Source organism: Myotis nattereri (assembly GCF_964212035.1).
Source record: "Myotis nattereri genome assembly, chromosome: 11".
NCBI lineage: Eukaryota > Metazoa > Chordata > Mammalia > Chiroptera > Vespertilionidae > Myotis > Myotis nattereri.
The window spans coordinates 21,739,983-21,763,505 of record NC_138086.1 but is presented as its reverse complement, the minus strand read 5'-3'; the positions used below and the strand labels follow the sequence as shown (position 1 = coordinate 21,763,505).

The 23,523-nt window shown below is 37.9% G+C and overlaps 1 protein-coding gene across 2 annotated transcripts in view; it reads left to right on the top strand.

Moving 5' to 3' along the window:
* UBE2H (ubiquitin conjugating enzyme E2 H) overlaps nt 1-23,523 on the top strand; it is a 109,521-nt gene that overhangs the window by 54,205 nt on the left and 31,793 nt on the right. For both annotated transcript variants that reach the window (XM_081102429.1, XM_081102430.1), the window contains exons 2-3: nt 9,601-9,677; nt 10,272-10,346. In XM_081102429.1, the coding sequence (XP_080958555.1) occupies nt 9,601-9,677; nt 10,272-10,346 (152 nt within the window). The remainder of the gene's footprint in view (nt 1-9,600; nt 9,678-10,271; nt 10,347-23,523) is intronic.

Below are 23,523 nucleotides of genomic sequence, written 5' to 3'. Positions count from 1 at the left end.
ACAACTGTCTCCCTGTTTGCCTGATAAAACCTGTTTGGGGCTCTTTATAATCTGGTCTTGACCTACTTTCTAATTCTCCCCATGGTCCACTCATCAAAATAAAAATGCAGTGGTCCCTGTTCTCTGGACCTATTCTGTGCCTTTTCTGTCTTTGCTTTAAATGCCTTTCCCCCTCTTCGGCATGTCCAAATCACACACTGGTTTTAAGGCCTGTGTAAATCCTTGGCTTCCTTGGCAAACCATTGCTGTCTTTGCCTATAAGCTGTAAGAAATCTCTTCCTACTCTAAACTCTAGTAGCGTTTTATGCAAACTCTTTTTTAGCATTTACTCCTTAGTGGACAGATCTCATCTTCCCTTGATAAACTTTAAGCTTCTTGAAGGCAGGTTGTGTTGTAAGAGGAGTTTTTGTTTTCCTTAAGGCACTTATGTGTAGAATATTTAGTAAACCAACTTTAATAGAAATAGAGTCTGTGACCTTTGTGGATTGGATAGATGCTAAGTCAGCATAACAGGTATCTATTTTTGTAGAAAGCTTAAAATATTTTGGGGGGAAGGATGCAGGTACTAAAACTGCTTGAGCTTATGACACAGGTGTTGTTTTGTTAATTGCTCTTTATGTTATATCATTGCTTCTCTCCCAGATCAAGATAAATGAATAAAAAGATGCCCTTATTCTTATTCTTTATATGTATGTATTTCATCACTGGTAGAAGCCTTTTCCCTCCCTTTTTCTGTCTGTTATTCTTTTCCCCATGTCTATTTTCTCAGTAGCTTTTATTTCTCCTTTGAATGGAGTTCCCTGTCCTCCTAATATGACCAACACTAACCTTTAAAAAACTTTAAAAAAAATTAAACTGCCTCTCAACCAGGAGCCTTTGCTTATTGTACATGACTATTTTCCCTTACAATTTAAACAAAGGCACATACATCTTTAATTATTATTTTGCCCAGAGGCTGTTTGTCATAGATATTCAAAAGCCATGTTCATCTTCCCTCAGTGTGGTTGGATTTTTCCTAGACATCCTTTTGAAGGCACTGAAATTTTACTTTTCTAGAATATCAGCTATTGATTTACTATCTTGGCAAAGTATTCTATTTTATTTTTTTAAATTGGTGTTCAACATTATATTAGTTTCAGGTATGTAACACAATGATACAGTATTTATATATATTGTGAAATGATCACAATAAGTCTAGTTTTAACATTCTATCTAATAAAAGAGAAACATGGTAATTGGCGTACGACCGCTACCCTTCCCATTGGCTAATCAGGGTGATATGCAAATTAACTACCAGCCAAGATGGCGGCCGGCAGCCAGGCAGCTTAAACTAAACATGAGGCTTGCAACTAAACGGAGGACTGCAACGTTCCCCACCTGCCTTGCCGGCCTCTGAGCTTGCAGTTTAAGAAACATTGTAACAAATATAGAAGCTAAACAAAACCCCAGAAACCAGCTTTCAGCCGGCTGGGATCTCAGAGCTGGAGTTGATACAGAGTTTCAATTATAGAACCTAAACAAACCAGATACCTACTTTCAGCAGCTGAGGCCTCAGAGCTGGAGCCAAGCCTCAGAGCTAAAGCTGGCCCAGAATAAAAAAGAAAAAAAGGAGCAGTTGGGAGCTTCAGTCCCAGCCTGAAAACAGCCCTCAGCCCCTCACCCAGACTGGCCAGGCACCCCAGTGGGGACCCCCATCCTGAAGGGTGTGTGACCAGCTGCAAACAGCCATCATCCCCTCATCCAAGCTGGCCAGGCACCCCAGTCGGGACTCCCACCATGATCCAGGACACCCTTCAGGGCAAACCAGCCAGCCCCCACCAATGCACCAGGCCTCTATTCTATATAGTAAAAGGGTAATATGCCTCCCAGCACCGGGATCAGTGTGACAGGGGGCAGCACCCAAACCCCCTGATCGCCCTGCGGCTCTGTGTGTGACAGGGGGCAGGGCCACAACCTCCCTATCCGCTCTGTTCGTGACAGGGGAAGGCGCCCCAACCCCCTGATCGGCCCTGCTCTGTGCCTGATAGGGGGGAGCTCCCCAACCCCCTGATCACCCTGCGGCTCTGTGTGTGACAGGGTGCAGCGCCCCAACCCCCCACCCCACGGCCCTGCTCTGTGTGTGACGGGGTAGAGCCATAACCTCCCCATCGGCCCTGCCCTGAGTGTGACAGTGGCGGCGCCCCAAACCCCTGATCGGCCCTGCTCTGTGGGTGATAGAGGGCGGCGCCCCAACCCCCTGATCCGCCCTGCTCTGTATGTGACGGGGTGGTGCCCTAACTCCCCTATCGGCCCTACTCTGTGAGTGACAGGGGGGAGCTCCCCAACCCCCTGATGGGCCCTGCTCTGTGCGTGACAGGGGGGGAGCTCCCCAACCCCCTGATGGGCCCTGCTCTGTGCGTGACAGGGGGGGAGCTCCCCAACCCCCTGATCGACCCTGCTCTGTGCATGACAGGGGGGAGCTTCCCCAACCCCCTGATGGGCCCTGCTCTGTGCGTGACAGGGGGTGGCGCCGCAACCTCCCCATCGACCCTGCCTTGAGTGTGACAGCGGGCGGTGCCCCAACCCCCCCAATCGGCCCTACCCTGAGCATGACTGAGGGTGGCATCGCAACCTCCCAATCCGCCCTGCTCTGTGCATGACAGGGGGCAGCACCCCAACTCCCCAATCGGCCCTGCTCTCTGCCACCCGGGAGCAGGCCTAAGCCTGCAGGTCATTATCTCCCAAGGGATCCCAGACTGCGAGAGGGCACAGGCCAGGCTGAGGGATCTCCCCCCCCCCCCCCCAGTGCACAAATTTTTGTGCACCGGGCCTCTAGTCTATCATAACATAGTTACATAATTTTTCGTGATGAAAACTTTTAAGATCTACTCTTAACAACTTTCAATTATGCAATACAGTATTTACTATAATAGCCAAACTGTACATTACATCCCCATGACTTATTTTAGAACTGGAAGTTTGTACCTTTTGATCTCTTCATCCATTTTACCCACCCCCAGACTAGTCTTATCTTTCAATATAAAGTCTTTGTTTTCTTATATACTTGCTATTTTTTTCTTCCTCAGACTATGTATTGGATCTTAGGAAAACGTTGGATCATTTCATGAGCTTTCAAGAGAGCTATAGTAGCTAAGTTCTTCTAAATTGTTTATGCTTGTTAAATACTTTAGTATTTAATGATATTGACTACATTAATTTTTTTAGAACTTTTATTATGGGATATTTCAAACATAAATAAAAATAGAACAATAGAATGAACCCCCATGTACCCATTACTCAGATTCAGTAATTATCAACTCAGGGCCAATACCATTTCTTCTAAACCTTTCTGTCTTGACTCTATCCACACTGGGTTTTTTTGGTTTTAATAATGTTTTTATTGATTTTTTTTTTTTTTTTTTCACAGAGAGGGATAGAGAGATAGAAACTCAAGGAGAGAGAAACATCATCAATTGGCTGTCTCCTCCTACTGGGGATCCAGCCTGCAACCCAGGCAATGTGCCTCAACAGGGAATCAAACAGACTACCTCTTGTTTCATGGGATGATGCTCAATCCACTGAACCACACTAGCTGGGCCATACTGGCTTTTTAAAAAATTTTTTTTTATTTATTTCAGAGAGGAAGGGAAAGGGAAAGCTAGAAACATCAATGATGAAAGAGAATCATTGATTGGCTGCCTCCTGCATGCCCACTAATGAAGATTGAGCCCACAACCTGGGCATGTGCCCTGATCGGGAATCAAACCGTGACCTCCTGGTTCACAGGTCAACACTCAACCACTGAGCCACACCAGTGGCACTAGATTGGCTTATTTTGAAGCAAATCCAAGACATAATGTATTTGTAAATATTTCCATTTATAACTCTAAAAGAGAAGGATTTTTTAAAAAAATACATACTTTTATTGATTTCAGAGAGGAAGGGAGAGGGAGAGAAATAGAAACATCAAGGATGAGAGAGAATTATTGATCGGTTGCCTCCTGCACGCCCCCTACTGGGGATCGAGCCTGAAACCCAGGTATGTGCCCTTGACCAGAATCGAACGTAGGACCCTTCAGTCCGCAGGCCAACTCTCTATCCAGTGAGCCAAACCAGGTAGGGTGAGAAGGATTCTTTATAAACATAACCCCAAAGTATTGTTTTTATGATATTTTGCACATTAACGAATATATCATGCTGTTTTCAAGACAACAAGGTAGTGAAGGTTGCTGAGTTTCTTCAACTTCTGTAGTGTGATTAATTTCACGGAGAATTGTCAACAAACTGATCTCAACATACAGAGAAAGAGAGTGGTGTACAAATTGCTTCTACCTTCTTCAGAGAAGCACATTTCTTCACCCCAGTTCCTCAATTGTATGGATATAGTTCAGAGAGACCACCTTCTTTTATTTTATAAACTCATTCTTAGTAAACTTCGGAAACAATGCTGTCTGAATCCTAGGTCCTTGATCAGTTAACACCAGTCCTGTGACACAGGCTTACACCTTGGCTCCCTTTCTGGAAAATTCCAGAACTATATAAAAATCATTTCTAAAATCCTGATAGACATGTTTTGCCAAGAATGTCAGTTATCTCTTGACAGTTTGGCATTAGCCTTTAAATATTAGATTGTATAATCATAATGCCATTCAGGGAAAATAAGGCAGTGGGTGGCTGACATTTTAAAAGTAAAATGAACTTGGGTTCCTAGGAATGTTAATCATTAGTCTACTGAAAAATGCTGATACTATTTTTTAATAGTGAAATGATAAGTAAATAAAAAGCAGTATTTTGTTGCTTTGGCCAGTGTTTCTCAGTGGTTAAAGCATCGACCCGTGCACTGAAAGGGTTGTGGGTTTGATTTCCAGTCAAGGGCATGTACCTGGGTTGCAGATTCAATTCCTGGCCCTGGTCAGGGAGCATGCAGGAGGCAACTAATCGATGTGTCTCTCTCACATTAATTTCTATCTCTCCCTCCCTCCCCCCCACCCCCTCTCCCTTCTATCTCTAAAAATCAGTGGGGGGAAAATATCCTTGGGTGAGGATTAACAAAAACAATATTTCACAAATAACTTAGATGAGAGATAAGTAAAATGTAATTTTATGGGTTTAACACGTTTACCAGAATAATATCTGAAGGATATTTTCAAGCTTTGAAACTGAGAAAGTAATGAAGGAAGCTTCTAGTGAGTTCTCACCAGTCTGCTAGCCTGACAAGCACATCTTAGAAATAGATCATTACTTTTGTCATTGTATCCTGCCTTCTCATTGCCTTCCTTACCCTTGACCTTGCAGCAGAGAGGAGAAAATCATGGCCTCTACCATAAATACACATGGTAACAGCAGTCTAGTAACTTTATATATTTTTTGTGGACAAGTCATGCATTTGTGATGATGGAATGGCTTATTTTTAATGTAATTTTTCATTCAACTAAACTTAAATTCTTTTTTTCCATCTAACTTAGTATCTGTACCCCATTCCAAGGCAGCATAAATTTAGCATAGCTTCTCATTTTACCAACTTGGTAGAAGTTTTTAAGGTTTCACTTAGTTTCCTTTTAGCTTTTTATATGAAATGGACTATAATAACTCTTTAATTTACAGCAGTGGTGGGGAACATCTGGCCCTTGAGCCATATAAAGCCCGAGAAATCATTTGGTCTGGCCCTGCCGAGGCATTAGGGGTGAGTTAATTAAGTGTTTGACCAAATATAGCAGGTTAATTTTTAAACTGATAATTTTGTATGGCCTGTGAATGATATTACAAATATCCAAATGGCCCTTGGCAGAAAAAAGGTTCCCCACCCCTGATTAACAATATAGTGTGTAAAGACAGACCCAGTGTCTCTGGCATGTGGATTATATCAGGGATTATGGGAAAGGGGGTTTGAAGCATTGATTTCTAATCATGGAAGAGAGATTTGGAGTGACTATTTGGAAAGGAGAATCTTCTTTGGAAAATGGATAAAAGCATGGACTGTATCCCAAACAGACTACAAAATGGAAGAAACCTGGATTTATTCATCATGTAAAGGGTAGAAAAGATATCTTCAATTTTCTAGAAGAGACATCCATGTGGATAATTCATAATTTTAAATGATTAATGAAGAGTAATTGCCAGAGATCAGTGCCATTCATAGCATATTAGTTTTGGTCGATAGATTCTTCTTCTACCGATTTTTATATTATAAAATTAGGTTACAACTTCTTTTTGTTAAACTCATTTACTCTTCTACCTTACTCCATTCTTTCATTAATCTTGTAAATTTGTTTAGTTTCGTTTAATGGCTGGGATATCTTCATCTGTACTACTATATTCAGTTGATTGCTTCGGATATCCCACATTGAGTGGAAACATACATCAGTGGAGCTCTGGGTGGGTAGAGGTAGACACTAGTAGCAGCCCATTGTATAAATGGTTTATAATTCATTTAACCAATATTCTATTGATAAATATTTAGATTATTTCCATTTAAAAATTTTAATAAACATAGTACCAGGCACACTGTCTTTAGAACTTTTTATTAATAAAATATATACAAAAACTGCATAAATAATTTTTGTAGCTCAATGATAAATGGAACAATAAAGGTGTAACTAGCGCCCTCAAAGTCCCTGAGGGTGCTCAAAGCTCTTTTCCAAATATCAGTCTCCACTAGCCTAACCACTATCCTATCTAAACATCATTGATTCATTTAGCCTGTTTGAAATGTGTGTAAATGGAATCTTACTGTGTATGCTCTTTGGTATATCGTTTCTTTCACTATTATATCTGTGAGACGAATATCTACGTTTATGTGTGGCAGTTCATTTTTGGGGGGTATATTATAGTCTGTTGGGTGACTGTATGTACCATAATTTATACTTTTTATAGTTGATGAACCTTTGGGTTGTAACCTAATTTTTGAATATTACAAATAGTGCTGTGAACATCCTTAGGCATGTGTTGTGGTGAACCGATCGATACATATGTGTCAGGAGAAGCACTGATGGGCATAGGGTGTGCATATGTGCAACTTTACAGCGTCAAGTATCCAGTGATTGAAACCATTTCATACTCCTACCAGCAGTGCCTGGTTGTTTTTGAAGCATAATTTCGTAGGAGTGAAATTTGAGTAAAAGAGTAAATTAATTTTAAGTTTTGGGATATAGTGCTAAATTTGTCCTCAGGAATACTAATTCATACTCCACTGAACACTAGGTTTTATCTAGCTTTCATCTTTATCAATTTATAGTGAAAGATGTGTCATTTCTAAACTGAGTTGAACTTTTTATAGCTTAATTTTGCTCATTTGAATTTTCTTCTGTTAACTTTGCTATTCTGGCCTTTTCTTTGTTGGGGTGTTTCTAATTTTGCTTACTGCTTTGTAACAACTCATTTTTTTTAAATAAAATTTTTGGTCATATGCTATACTTCTTTTTTTTTTTTAGGTTTTTTTGGTTTTTTTTAATATTTTTATTGATTTTTTACAGAGAGGAAGGGGGAGAGATAGAGAGCTAGAAACATCGATGAGAGAGAAACATCGATCAGCTGCCTCCTGCACATCTCCTACTGGGGATGTGCCCGCAACCCAGGTACATGCCCTTGACCGGAATCGAACCCGGGACCCTTCAGTCCGCAGGCCGACGCTCTATCCACTGAGCCAAACCGGTTTTGGTTGCTATACTTCTTTTACTTCTTAGTTTGTCCTTTGATTTAACTGTCTTTTACAGTATAGAATTTTTAAATGTGTGTGTGTGCTTGCATCTGCTATTCTTTTCCTCTGTGGTTTCTGGCTTTGGTGCCAGTCTTGGGAAAGCCTTTTTACCCCCAAGATTTTTTTTTTTAAGTGTTTTCTTTGATGACTTTATTGGTTATATTTAATATTTAGTGTAACTATATTTGACTTCTTTCACTAACACAAGGGTACTTTTTAAAGTTTTAAAACAATTTAAACATGTACGCTTCTATTTATTTCACTAGCATTAGCTTTGGAATATTTTGCAGGTATCAGAGGGTGACTCGTCAGGAAGAATGTAGTATACCAAAGCATACATGTATGTGTCATTTGACCATGAGACATAAAGCCAGTTTTCCATTGTGGATACTATTTGAATGCTTTCAGTGTGCATGTTACTAAAGTAGTTAGATCAACTTAGCATAGACTAAATCATTTTATTTAATGTCTATAGTGGATATTGTTCAAGGCTCTTCAACAAGACTTTGCCAAAAATAACCCTGGTCTCTCTGTTCTGTGGCCTACAATACAGGATTGGAGAGACCAATACTTCATTTCAAACCTTTAAAAATACAATTTTTCTCTATTTAAGAGATCATTTAAAAATGTTTTGGATTATTTCTCTTTTGCATAATAGTACATGCAGTTTGTACTGCTGATTTAGATGAGACCAATCTGTCATATATTTTTAAAAATGTTACAGTGGCCCTAGCTGACGTGGCTCAGTGGTTGAGCGTCGACCTGTGTGAATCAGCAGGTCAGGGCACATGCCTGGGTTATGGGCTCAATCGGAGCGTGCAGGCGGCAGCTAATTGATGATTCATCATTGATGATTCTGTCTCTCCCTCTCCTTTCCTCTCTGAAATCAATAAAAATATTTTTAAAAAAATAAACGTTAGAGTGGGCTTTGTGAGTTCCCCAAAGCCCTTACCACCACCTAAAATTCCTATCAGAGTTATTATTTAGACCATAGAGCAGAGACATAAAACAGATACTAGACCAGCAGCCCTCTCCTCTACTGAAATGGATTGGTTTGGTTTGTGTAATTGAATCCTAGTACCTGAAAGGGGTGAGAATCTCAAGGAAAGGTAAGTTTTTGAGGAAGAGAACACAGAAGTGTTAGTCCTTTGTGATTATAGCCCCAGAGTCCCCCAGTCTAAGGGGGATGGAGGTTCAGGAGGGAGGGAAAGTGTAGGTGAAAAGAAACACTTTAGACAAGATTTAAACTATTATTTGTTTATTTTTCTGGTCTTTTGCATTTGGTAGCACAGTACTTGTAGCAAGGTTGTGTCTATTTTGACAATTTGCTAAGCCAGGGAGAAAATTGTGGGGACTTTTCTTAATAAATCCATAATTTTGGGAGCATAGCATTTTTAGTTTAGGAGAATGGGTGTTTTCCCTGAGTATTTGAATTCGACTAAAGGGGATAATGGATTTATGTTAAAGGCTCATTGGGGATCAGCTAGAAAGGAGAGAGTATGAGGGGAGAAAAATTAAGTACCTGTTTTTCATTTATGTGCAGGATGTACAAAAAGCCGTCTCATGCATTTTACATATTTAACCCATTTGATCCTCATAGAAATCCTATGAAATGGTGTTTTCCTGAATTGTAAGGAGAGAACAAAGACTCTGGGAGTGAGTTCACATTATTTTGCCTAGGCCCACAAACCCAGTAAATGGCAGTTCTGGGATTTGAACTCCAGTTTCTGAATCTAAAGCCCATTCATATGCTTTTCACAAGAGTATATATTGCCTTCTAAATTACCAGATTTATTATATCTCTTAAATATTTCATCAGTTTTATATAAATGTTGATGACACTTAAAATGGCATAACTAAGATGTCATCTTTAGTTCTTCTAGATAATATAAAGCCTGTGTGATTTCCTTTACCTTCCACCTTAGCATTGAGAGTAAGCATGAGGTTACGATCCTGGGAGGACTCAATGAATTTGTAGTGAAGTTTTATGGACCACAAGGAAGTAAGTACATGCGTTGGTCTGTGTTCTTCTATTACAGTTTTTATTCTCTTTAATAGACAATGAAAATATCCAAGACAGGTGGTGATATATGTGGTTTTTGAAAAGTAAATTTTGAACTTTAGAATCAGAGAGGAAATCTCGCTGTTATCATAGTTACTTCATACGCTTTTTTCTCTTATCTGTATGTGACAGTATTAAGCATGAACTGTAGATTCTGGGTTTTGTATGGATGACTATAATGATGGCTTAGGGAAATGTGTTTTGTTTTATTTTTGTTTATGATATGTGTGTTTGGGAGGGGGCATGGATTGGATTGAGATAAGAGGTTATTACTTACCAAATAATTGGATAGTGTTTAATACTTTGAAGAATCAGATAACCTGAAGGGAGAAAGTGAATCTTTTCTCATTTTCTAACTAGATTTTTAAAGAAAAGTACTTTAATCTGAACATAGAAATATAAGAGGTCCCTGACTCTCAAGGGAATTTGCAAGGTTATCAAAAGAGATTAGGATTTAATGTTTAATTTACACTCGGGTTTATTTTCTAATTTGGAGACATATTTTAATGCGTAACACTTTTACTTTTCTTTTAGCACCTTATGAAGGCGGAGTATGGAAAGTTAGAGTGGATCTTCCTGATAAATACCCTTTCAAATCTCCATCTATAGGTAGGTAATTACCCAGTTTCTCTCCTTAAAGAGTTTTGATATTAAAGAGAAAAAGGAAAAAAAATCCTATGTTTTGTGGGAGATAATTCCAGAAATGGCTTGTTAACTGAATTTTTCCTTTTTTTTACTTTGGTTAAATTAGTCAGTGATGTTTTATGGGGCTTCCATAGTGTGACAGAAGATGTTTAAATATACCCTTTGCCTGATTGTAATGACTACAACTCTAGATTTTTTTTTTTTCAGGGTCAGATTAAACAATTGTAAGGCTCACTCACTGTCTATTCAGGCTACAAGCAATATAATAATAAATATATCTCAAATTTCATTTTAAATGCCAGATTGTTGGAATTAATACTATGTAGTTTCTATTTTAATTCTGTCATTTAAAAATCCTCTCTGTATCCTACTTTGTTGTTGTTTTTTTCACTCTAGCTCTGGGTACCTAACAGTGAAATGACCATTTTCAATTCTCTTCACTCCTAATCTTTAGTCCTTTAAACAGCTGAAGAAACTCACGTAGCAACCCCAGTGAGATTGTATAAAGAAGTTTTCCTCACCTTCATCTTCCTTATGCCCAAAGGGGTGATATTTTTAAGGTGTCACCTCCAGTAAGGCCCTTGTGACAATTTAGGTATTTTTGTGTCAGATGCAATAGAGGTATATCTGATTGAAGGTTGACACCTTAATTATTTTGAGATTATAAAATGGTAGTAATTTAGCTAAGGTAGTAACGTAAGCCAGTTTTTAAAAATATAATTTTTATTAATTTCAGAGAGGAAGGGAGGGGGGGGAGAGAGAGAGAGAGTGTGAGAGAGAGAGAGACATTAGTGATGAGAGAGAATCATTGATTGGCTGCCTCCTGCATGCCTTCTGCTGGGGGTTGAGCCCCCTTGTGCCCTTGACTGGAATTGAACCTGTGACCCTTCAGTCCGCAGGCCGACGCTCTATTCACTGAGCCAAACCGGCTATGGCTTAAGCCATTTTTTTAAAATTTCATTCTGTAGATTATTTTAAAATATTCTAAAATATTGGCCAATTTTAAGAAAAGGAGAATATAAAATTGGAATATATTGGACATTCTCTGACAGTCACACCGAGCCTCATGTTCATAATTGCCTGATTTAAAACATCTTGCTGCTGCTGTGGGCTTGTCTTTGGAACTAATAGGAGATTAGACACATTCGCCTGCCCCAACAATAGGGTTTTTAAAAGAGGTAGATCAAAGACATTCTGAGCTTTATGCTTTGATTTTAAGCCCCCACAATTCTGCCTAGGATAAATAATGCAGAAAAGTTAGGATAGTCACAGACTAATTCTCAGCTGAATGCAGCAGCCTCTCCCCTGACATTTAGCTATTTTATAGGCTTTAGAGCTTTATACTATAAAAATGCTACAGAGCATCTCTCATTTCTTCTCAAGCTAGGAACTGTTAGTTTTCATTTGAAAAACAAACTGGTGATTTCCTCTTATGGTCTCTTGGGTGAGTTTTCTAAACTCAGTAACTGAGAAGAAGTACTTTGTGGATAATTGAATTGGAAGTATCCCCATTGCTACAAGGGTCTCTAAGCTTCAGAGTTATCAAATGTTGAACTAGGAGGGAGCTGTGAGGTGTTGAGTCTTTGAGACAGGATATCTGCTTTACTATCTATGTGGTTGGCAACAGCCCTATCCCAGTGCCATTCTAGGGTAGTAGGTTGCACTCAGTTTGGGACAACTTTTCTATCATGTTGTGCTACCCTGTCCCCCATTTACTTCTGGACTTGAGGGTGTTTCTTTATGTAGGTATTTTAAACCCTTATGCAGTTGAGTGATGTGATCTTTAAACCTTTACAAACAGAATTCCAAACCATATAAATTCATTCAAAGACATTTCATAAATTTACTTAGACCTATTTACTTAGACTTAAAAATTGGCATGCTAAATCTAGTTTTGTTACCCTAGATTCCTAATCAGAAAAGAAACAGTATACCTTGTTGAAAGGAACAGTTAATCTATAGAAATGCAATTACATGTATCCTAAAGAAATGTAGTTATTTCTCAAATCTTGTCTTAACATACTTTTTCAGGTAATAAAATTGTTTCATCATAACTTTCAAAGTGAAAATATCTACACTGTGGACATTGTTAATTTATTAACTAACGATGTAGCAGAAACCTATGCACTTTCTTATATTAATGCTGTAATGTGAAATTGGTTGAGACAAATGACTAGGCTAATTTAACTTCTTCATAATTTTTCCTCTGCCTTTCTGAATGCTTTGAGAACTGTGTAATACCTACAAATGTGTACCATCTTCTCTTAAGGAAGTAGATGGAGTTGAAATATTTGTACAAGCTGCCCTTGTTTCCTCCAAAGAAAGATTGCATAAGAGAGTTTTAATCAGTTGTGTTGGGTGACCCATTTTCAGGTCATCAACAATGTAATTACTGTTGGAATGTGCTTTAAACACTTCAAGGGGTAGTGGCTCACTTAGAATAAGCAAGGCTTCCTTTTCAAGTAGTATAGATAGTTTTAGAATTATACAGAAGGGCAAGGAGATGAGAAAAACCCAGCCTCAATGTTCTTTATAAACCCTGCCTCTTATAGGGTCTAGGCAGGCATACACTCCTTCCTGAGCCAGATTTTGAGCTCTTAAATATTAAGATGTATAAATTTAGATTAAGCCTCCTTAATACCTAGAGCTTGGAATTTAAAATATTTATGAATATATTCTTTTTTGTTTTATATTTATATATAAATATAAATGTGTGTATATATATGTATACACCTAACCCTAACCCTAGCCATATATATACATATATATATATATATATATATATATATGTACTTTTTAATTGTATAAATGCTCCATATCCATGGTAGGAATGTAAGAAAGTCCAGGTGAGCAAAAATTAAAATGTCTCATAATCCTATCCCTCACTGGATATCATTATTACATCCTGGTGTATGTACTTTAAAATATTTTTCTGCATATTTAAGTATATATTCAATATAATTTGACATGTTTATCTTTGGGGTGTCCTCCAAACATAGTTTGAGAGAGTTTTCTGTATTTACATGATTTCATGAGGTATAACTAAAAATTTCCTTTTAAAAACAATTTGCATCTTTAAATGTTTTTTCAAAATAGTAATAAAGCTACCTCAAATCCTCTTTGGAAAGAAAAGGGATATAAATAGACACTTTGGGAGGTTATGAATTTACTCTTACAATGCCATCATTGTTCCAAACATCGTAAGCTCATCTTTTGGAATTTTACTTTCTCTTTGAATATCGTAAATGATGGCAAACCTTGATGCTTTGAAGCTGGATATAAATTTTTGAAATGGCTAATGGTCATTTAATCCCAGAGAATAAGGTGAATGGGAAAACTGAGTATCCTTAATTGGAGTAAAAAATTATGTATGATTATGAAATTGACTTAAGTAAAGGATTATGATTTTCTTATAAACTGACCCTATGGGAGTTTTCAATGAGAAATTATAAAACTCCTTTAATCCCTTTAACATCATTGAAATATTTGCTTAGTTTTCCTGGTGGACTGCTTTGAAATAAATCATCTTTGATTCTTTCAGTTCTGATTTATTTGAAAGTTCAGTTACTTTTATCTTTCTCATTCAGAAACATTCCTAGAATGCTTAGCAGTGCTGCAGGGTGTCTCCAACTGTAGCGTTAGGAGAGTATGATTGGTCAGTGTAGTGATTCTGGCCCTGGTTTTCCTTGACCGTGAGAATGATACCATCTGAACTGTTGCTTCCTCTTCTAGAAAATGAGATATTATAATTAAATGAACTCTGCATGTTTGATATTGACCAGTGTATAAAATACTCAGGATGTTTGGCATTCTACTGGATAATTAGGAAGGTTTAGGGAGAGAATATATCAATAGATGAATATAAATAAAATATATCAATAAATAAAATATTGCATATGTTTTAGTTACAGTGTGCCATTGCTTTTTAGGAGAGGGGTGAGGCGGCGCCTCATTTGAGGGGAGAGAGTGTATAGAGGAGATATGTGTTTCATGTGTTGAGAATAGTCTTTACAAAGCTTCAGAGATGTGAAAGTGCACATGAGATCTGTAGACATACTCTTTTGAAACCCCAAGTAATTTTCAGTCCATGAAAATTTTGTTCTAAGCAAAGAAGTTGCTACAGAGACTGCCATATTCCATACTTCAGAGTCACAGTAGTCAGCCATTACAGATGTGCTCATCTAGTAAGAGAAAGCTTTTACCAAAGAAAACATAGACTTGCAGTTGCTGTGGGGGTGAGGTAAATAAGTGATTTCATAAAGAGGGTAATATAGAGCAATTATTTATAAAAATAAAGAATAACCAATAAGCATAGGATATAAAATGGTTTTATGTCTAATCACGTAATGCAGATTTATTAATGAGAGAATATATGACTTATCAAATGATAGGTTAGATGTTATTGGTAAAAGGTATGAGATGTAGCCATACCTTTTACTGATCAATAAAGATTTTATGTTTTTTGGGTCATTTTACTTAAAAATTAAATTATCTAAAGGGAATATTCAGAGATGTGCTCTAAGATTACTGTGCAAGAATATGTACATTGCAGTGTTGTTTTTAAAACTTAAAAGATGGAAGCAACTTAAATGACCCAGTTGACAACAGTTAAATTATGATACAGCCTAATGAACAAAACGTTTTACAGCCTTTACTCATGTTTTAACACATCTTTAAAGGTACACACGGAAAAATGTGTAACTTTATATAGTGTAACTATTTTTTCCATGTAAATTCCAAGTATGAATGACAAAATATTGAGTATATTAAAGACATTTTTCTGTAAATTTCCAAATATTCTACAAGTTCCCTTTTGTTCTAAAAGTAAATGTTTTTAAACATATGGCAAATACATGTTTTTTAAATATCCTGTCTGCATCCTTGTATGAGCCTATACTTTTCTTGTCTTCTACTCTAGAAAGCCATCGAGCTATCTGTGGCCAGAATGCCCACCTGGTGGCTTGCTAAGGACCTATTGCCCCCACACGGTTTCCCACCAGCTTCCTTTCTTTTTTCCTTTCACTGTTAATTATTTATGTGCATAAGTGTAAATACTGTTTTCTTTCCTTTGTCTTTCTGACTATAGTTTAGCTTACTCCATCTTGTGTACTGTCTTTACACCTTTACACTTAACTATTTACTCCTTTCTTTGCTTACCTTTTTCCGTCTCTTGGGCTGTTGTCTCCAGCAGGTCCTACTGCTTCTCTCTTCAGTCTGACTGTTCCCCTTGCTCAATTTTTCTCTTCATTTGAACTAAAAAAGGGCCCTGTACATAGCTAGTAATAACAACAGTACTACTTTCATTAAAACTGAGGGAAAATATATCTTCTAATAAAATATAGACACGAAATAGTAGATTTGAGTTTTTTAATGGTCTTGAAAGTACCTTGAAGTCCCCTCCAGGATATACCGTAGTCTTCATCAGATCATACCTACTTTACTTAAACACTTTGCATTTAAGAGAGTTGTCATTTAACTTTATTTTTAAATTATTACTGGCTAATATAGTAACAGAACTGCATTCTACTAATTTCAGATAGAACTATAGAATATTTTAGAATCTTTTGTAAATAACCTTATGACCAGTCTGGGTACTCGGTCACTATTTACTTTTTTTTTTTTTTAATAGAAAACTATGTTGTAAGATCCAGCTAACAAGTCTAGAAAATAACCTTTGAAATACTGTTTATGTGTATCTCTATATTAACAGTGAGGAACAGCCTCTCCCAGGGGCAGGCTGTATGTACTGCAGGCTGTGTGTCTGGACTGCAGTTTGACGATACCAAAGCTGAGCGTGTAGAGAAATGGTTGGGTTGAGAACAGGATTTTGGAGGGACCACTTAATGGTTTGCTGAATGCTGATTAGAATGCCCAGGAAAAACCTCTGCTCATTCTGCAGAGGAATTGGATGTCAGTAGCATATAACATGAATAAGCCACACCCGCTGAGTAAATGGAGACAAAGTGAAAAAGTCATAGGCAATAATAATAGTTAAAATACTGTATGACACTATACTAATGGCCTTCACAATTAGGTCAGATTTTCATTTAAATGGGGTGGTTTAGATCAGGGGTCCTCAAACTTTTTAAACAGGGGGCCAGTTCACTGTCCCTCAGACCGTTGGAGGGCCAGACTATAGTTTAAAAAAAAAACGATGAGCAAGTTCGTATGCACACTGCACATATCTTATTTTGAAGTAAAAAAACAAAACGGGAACAAATACAATGTTTGTATTTGCATGTGGCCCGCGGGCCGTAGTTTGAGGACCCCTGGAGATCATCCTGTTCCAAGGGAAACTAGATTAAATAACATGTCAGAGTCCCTTTCTAAATCTCCCAATTTGCTGTAGGTTTTTTTGTTTATTTGTTTTTTCTAATCCTTACCCAAGGACAAGTACACTGATTTCTAGAGAGAGGGGAAAAAGGAGAGAGAGACAGAGACACCGATGTGAGAGAGAAACATCAATTGGTTACTGGTATGTGTCCTGACTGGGAATTGAACTCTCAACCTTTCAGTGTACAGGACAATGCTCCTACCAACTGAGCCACACCAACCAGGGATGCCATCGGTTCTTAATTAAAAGATGCTCTAATAATCATTGCATCATATTCTTTTTACTTATGCCAGCAATTCAGGGAAGCAATTTAACCTTTTTTTTAAAAATATTTTTTTATTTATTTCAGAGAGAGAGGGAGAGAGAGAAACATCAGTGATGAGAGAGAATCATTTATTGGCTGCCTCCTACACACCCCACCCTACCCTCACCCCTTGGTTCCTAGGTCAATGCTCAACCACTGAGCCACACTGGCTGGGCTGATTAAACCTCCTTTACTGCCCAAATGGCATACTCTTCTGTCATTATTATTTTTATTTCACTATGACCAGAAATTACCTCACAATATCTTTAGAATGGAGTCTTCTAATATGGTATAACTAAACTAACTATAAAGTTTAGAATATTTACCATTTTATTTTGTGTCTTCATAGGTGGAAGCATTATATTCCTTCAGGAACTAGTTTGAGTAACTTAAGTTTAGTCAGGGATGGACCAGAATTTAGATTAGAGGAGTGTGTGTCATTCATGAGAGGTTTTGGATTAGTCATTTAATAAAGGCCTGCTTGAATCACCGTATTTCCAGAAACAGAATGAATTCTTAGACTGAGAAAGCATAATTCCATTAAGGTCACCTGTATAGTTCTCTACTTTCATGAACTTGGGTTTGAATTTAATTCCTGTCTCAAACAGTTAAATAATTGCTACTCTGGTAGTGATCTATAGCTTTTGAATTCCAGTAGAGAGAAATTTCTAATAGGGAAGTTTTATAAACTTTCTAGATAATGCTGTGAGAATGTAAAAATTGGCAAAAGTTCTTTTTACTGATTTTTTTAAAATGAAGTTTTTCAGGATGGATTTTTAAAAAGATTTTTGTCGGGCAGCTGACGGTCTCCTAGGGCTTTTAAGGCCAGGTTAAAGGGTTGAGTTTCATTTTTAATGAAATGGGAAAGCCATTGAAAGATTTTAAGCATATTTTAATGGTCACTCGACTGATGTAGGGAAAGAGTAGAGATACTCGTAGTTTGGATCATGGTTTTGGATCAAGAGGCCAAAGCTGAGAAGAAACTCCCCTGTAGATATACATTGCTTTGAAGAAATTGGCTAAATTAAGGAAATCATACAAATGTGCATGATACCAAGAGGAAGATATAAGGGAGGTTTTGCTTGTTTTGTTTATCTTAAAATCTTTATTGTTGAAAGTATTACATATGTCCCCCTTTTTCTCCCATTAACCCCTATAGCCCGCCCTGACTGGAAATTGAACCGTGACCTCCTGGTTCATAGGTTGATGCTCAACCACTGAGCCACACCATCTGGGCTGAGCATACTTTTTTTTTTAATATATTTTTTATTGATTTCAGAGAGGAAGGCAGAGGGGGTGAGAGAAACGTCAGTGATGAGAGAGAATCATTGATTGGCTGCCTCCTGCTCGCCCCCTACTGGGGATCGAGTTCACAACCTGGGCATGTGCCCTGACTGGGAATCGAACCTGTGACCTCCTGGTTCATAGGTTGATGCTTACCCACTGAGCCATGCCAGTCTGACCAAAGTTGGTACATTTGTTTACTTATATCTCTCTTCCTTGCTAACCCATAGAAACTCCATGAAGGCTGTCTCTGGGTCTGTTTTACTAACAAGCCCTTCTCTCTGTCTCAGAACCTGATACAGTGCCTGTTCTGTAGAAGAATACAGTTGACCCTTGAACAGCGCAGAGTTAGGAGTGCTGACCTCCTATACAGTTGAAAATCACATATAAAGTTGGCCCTTTGAATCTGTGGGTTCCCAACCAAGGAGTTGCCCCTTAAACAATGCAGGTTTGAACTGCATGGGTCAATTGAAAAACTCCTCGTATAAGTGGACCTGCACAGTTCAAACCCACATTGTTCAAGGGTCAGCTGTATTTGTGGAGTAAATAAATGAATGCTTACTTAGTGACATCCTCAAGTCGTAAGTTTAGAGGATGTGAATGTTTGGTTTCCTCCAGTTGTAGATGGGCATTTGGGGAGAAGGTCAGGGATTTGCAAAGGATTGTTAGAGAATGGTGATGGTAATGGCTCTTAAATCTTAAGTTGAGCAAAGGAGAAAGGAGAAAGATAGGGCTGATAGGTAGGAAGAAAAGGGAGGATCAATGGATTAGAGTTCACAGATGAAAGAATTGTTGATGGGGTAGGAAGCTCTTTGACAGGGATTGGAGACTGGTGGGGAAGGGGGTGTTTGAATTTGTGAGTTGGGAGGTAAGGCTGTTGGTGGAGATGAAAACATTCAAGATGTGTCCTGGGAGTATGAAAGAGATAGAATAGAGGAAAGGTCACTGAGGAGAAACTTAAGGAACTGACTGAGAAGCCAGGGTGTCTGGAGTATGGTCTGTAAAGGTGATAATGTCACTTAAAATGACAGGAGTTGGGGGGAAAGAAAGACTTGGGGGCCGGGTGTTCAGGGACCGAAGAAACCAGTGGTCAGATTGGCCCTATTAATGAAAACCTGCTGTTAGCGGTCTATAATATCTCAATTCATTCAACTTCTTCTTATTATTAGCCAGAGTAAAAATAGTAGTTAGCTTTCCTTCCCCCTCCTCCAGTCCACCTCTAAGGGCAGCCTTGCCTTTGCACATGCTTGCTTCTGTTAGAAGTGTCCACTTCCTTCTTGAATCTGGCTTATGTCAATTTTAATTTTGCAATTCTTTATTCTGTACTGTCTATTTGTTAAATAAAAATCCTATCTAACTTGCTGTTTAGGTTAGCCCCTGCTTTAACTAGAGCAGGAGACCTCTAGCTTTTGTCCTGGTTATTCTGTCATCTTTTTGGCATTAAATCCATTCCTTCCACTTGAGGATTAGTACAATGAAAACATGTATTCTTGGCTTCATTTTTCTTTAGTTAAAGTGAAATTCTTTTAAAAACAAGTAAAAAAATAAATAAATAAAAACAAGTCAGAATATTGTCCTAGTTCCCTTTGTAAAGCTTGTTCACACAATTTAAGATTTGTTTATATTTCTGATGCTGGTGAAAACCATATTACTTGAAGGAATTTCAGAGATTATACCATCCAGGTGCTTCTTCTTAAGGATGGTAAAAATGAGACTCAGGAAGGTGGAGGATATATAAACTAACTAGTTGCAGAGCCTGCCTTCTGGCCTCCAGGCTAGTGTTTTTCCCCCAAAAAACAAAATGCAATCAGAGTATTCTTTTTAATAATAAATAGTAGAACAACTGTACTTTTCCATTTTCAGTGTGATGGGGTTTTAGGAAACCCAGTGTCCCATAATCAAAATATCTTCTACTACTCTTTACAATTCCTACAGGATTGAGATATGGATGGGTATGTAGAAGTAGTATTTTTATTTTTACCATGAGGAAAATGAGATGAAATTACTTGCTTGAGCTCATTAAACTAATTGTAATATTATTGAGTGCTTACTGTGTACCATTTATTGGTCAAATGCTATATATATATTAATTCACTTAGCCTTCATGACAGTCCTGTTCTCTGTAGATACCATTATTTAACCTAGCTTTGTGATTAAGGAAATAGAAAGGTGGAGGTTGAGTAACTCTAACTTGCCCAAAGTTCGTAGAGGGGAACTTAGGCGGTCTGACTGGAGTCTGATTTTTTAACCACCATGACTTTGTGTGTTTTTTTCCCCCACCATGACTTTGTTTAATATAAGTGGCAGAGACTTAGAATTGGGTCTCGAAATTTGAAGTCCAGTGTCTTCTATATTTTACTGCCTCTGACCATGAAAATAAATACCGCCTGACTCAGTATGGTTATATGAATGACTAGGAAAGTGAAAGATAAACTGTGGAAACAGGAAAGTGATTACAATCTTCTAAAATGAAACTACAGAAGAGTAGGTTTTGGTAATCTGCTAGGTTGGTAGAAGGTTATGCTGTTGAAGGATAACACTTCACCTTTCTTAGTTATAAATGACGTTTTCTTATCCACCCAGCCCAGTCCTCCTCAGGCTCCATATTATCAGAGAGAAAGGAAGAAACAGAAAAGAGGACCCCTTGTTGAGTTTAGATCTCCTGAACACACACAGGATCAGTTCAGAAGTTCCCATGACACAGGGCATTGAGAGTGAGCTCCTTGCTTGGTTCCTCACCCAAGAAGAGACCGGCCCAGGTCCATCTCTCCCGAGTAGGGAAGGCTCAGCTCTCTGAAGAGACTTCTACTCAGGTGCAGGCTGCCATGGGCTGAGCCTGGCTGTCTGAGGTAAGATGATAATCTATCAAATGTGCATTAATGCACAGAGCTGGCAGTGTCCCCAACTCTAATCACCTCCTCCTGCATGCTAGGAATGGAGATCCAGGTTGTTGTCCTTAAAGCGTATATAGTCTGATATACTGATAGGCAAGATAAGATTCAATCTTTAAGTATATTTTAAATAATTATACCTACTTTAAAAAATAGAATTAATCAGTTTGATTCTGAATGATCTCCTTTATGTGGGCATTTGTCCTGATGATGGAATATTAGAATAATTTAATGTATTCTGTTGTTTCTCACGGACTTTATAAGCTTATAATTAAATTGCATCAGCCACAGCTGCCTCAACCATCTGCAGTCCAGGATCATTTTATCCCTGGGAGAGAGCTATTGTTTTTTGCCTTTGGCACTTTTTCACCTATTTACCTTAGAGTTGGTTTACTTTGTTTCATGAGTCACTCGTTTGATCTCTCATATTTTGAAGATTATTCTAAATGAAATTTCTGGATAGATGACTGGCCCTAGGTAGTCTTTCATTCTATCCACAAATTTAATCATTAAAAATATCCTCATAAGTAAAGGAAGCTAAGGTGAAAAATACAAGGAGTCTTTGCCTCTTTTATTTACATATTGACCCCAATATCAGAAGTTACTTAAAAGTGTGTGCAACTTTGTACAGATCCCCTCTTGAGATTGACACAGAAACAGGCTGAAATGAAAAACAGTTCTTCAGCATGACTGGGCACAATGTTGTTTACTTTCTCTGCCGATTAGCCTATGGGTCAAGAGAGTTGTTATTCTAGAGCAGTTGAGTGTTAGAGTGAAACAAACCAAAAGCAAGGCATTTTCTATTTTAATATTCTATGCAATTATTGTTTTAAATATGTAGTTTTGCATCAACTAAGTATGATTTGCATTTCTCCTCCAGAATTATAAATCACCTGATTCCCTTTTACTAAAAGAAAAAAAGAGGTGGTGAGCTTTGTAGTTAAACATTTGTCTTATTATCTACCCTTTTTCACAAGTGCTTGAGCCATGCCAGAGAATAATTGTCCAAAAGATTTAAAACAAAGGAGTTCTGAATTTTCTGTGGTTAAATCATTGAAATACATAATTAGGAAATATCTAGTAATGACTAAAATCTTGTCATGTAGATTAAAAGTGACTTGTTGCGCCCACTTATCATGTTTCCATAAAAGCAGTTTTCAAAATATATTCTCTTAAAATATCTTCAAAATAGTTCCTGGTTGAATGGAAACAAGTGTTGGGAAAATTCTCCTGTTGCAGATGTATTCATTAGTGTGGTGTGAGCGTTGCCAAAAGGAAGGAGAACATGCCAGGGCAAACATGCTCAGCCCTGAGAACGTTCCTTCTCTGAATTCCTAGCCTGTTCTTTCTCATCGGCTCCCCTCCTCGTCCAAAAGTTCAGTTCCATTGTTGCCCTCGTTATCCAGAATGTGAATGGCTTTTTCTGAGAACAGATGTGCAAGAGATATATATGCTCACTTCCAGTTATTTGCTTTGGGTATTTTTCTAACAATTGAGAAGCCCTGTATAGGAAGCGAGCACTGTAGTCTGGAAATGGTTAGAGTTGATTGGTCTGGCTGTGCTTGCTCCTCAGAGGCCAGGTTATAAACCCTGTTTTCTGCCTACTTTGGAAGAGTCAGCAGATTTTGTGTCTCTTGGTGGTATTTTAGTATGTTGGTAGCTTTGTATTCTCCAGAATACTTCTTTTCCTAAAAATGTGTCTTATAGAATAAATTTTCTTTAAGGACTTAATCTCTGGACATTTCCCCTTAAGTCTTCTGTATTCAGAACTCTGGCCATTGTTATTAAATCCTACATTTTTAGAGCTGATAATCCCTTTACAAACAGAATAATGTTGGATATTGTAGAGATTATATAGTCTAGCTACTTCTCTTTGCAGGTAGAGAAACAGGCCCACAGAAGTGACGTCGTCATATATTAGGACCCCCACTGGGTCTGCTGCAGTTAATAGCAGAGTTGAGACTAGCCCCAAGTCTGTTAGTACTTTTCTCTTTTTAGTCTGATTCTATCCCTGTCTCAGATAGTGTTTTATACTTAGTAGGGGCACTGGGGACTGGGTTCCAACGACCATTTATTACTTAAGAATATGTTTACTAAGTCCTTTTTGCCCCTCTCTATTATGTACTCTTAGACTCAACCAAGTCAAAAATCTAGATTTAATTGAAAATAGTGTGGAAACTGTATTGATTCCAAATGTAATTTCCAAGCCTTGTACAAGGAGGGAGGCACTTTAACCTTTCAGAGACAGTTTCGATAAACATATAGAGGTCTTTCATCAGAGCTTTTTTCTTTTTTTTTTTTTTTAAATATATTTTATTGATTTTTTTA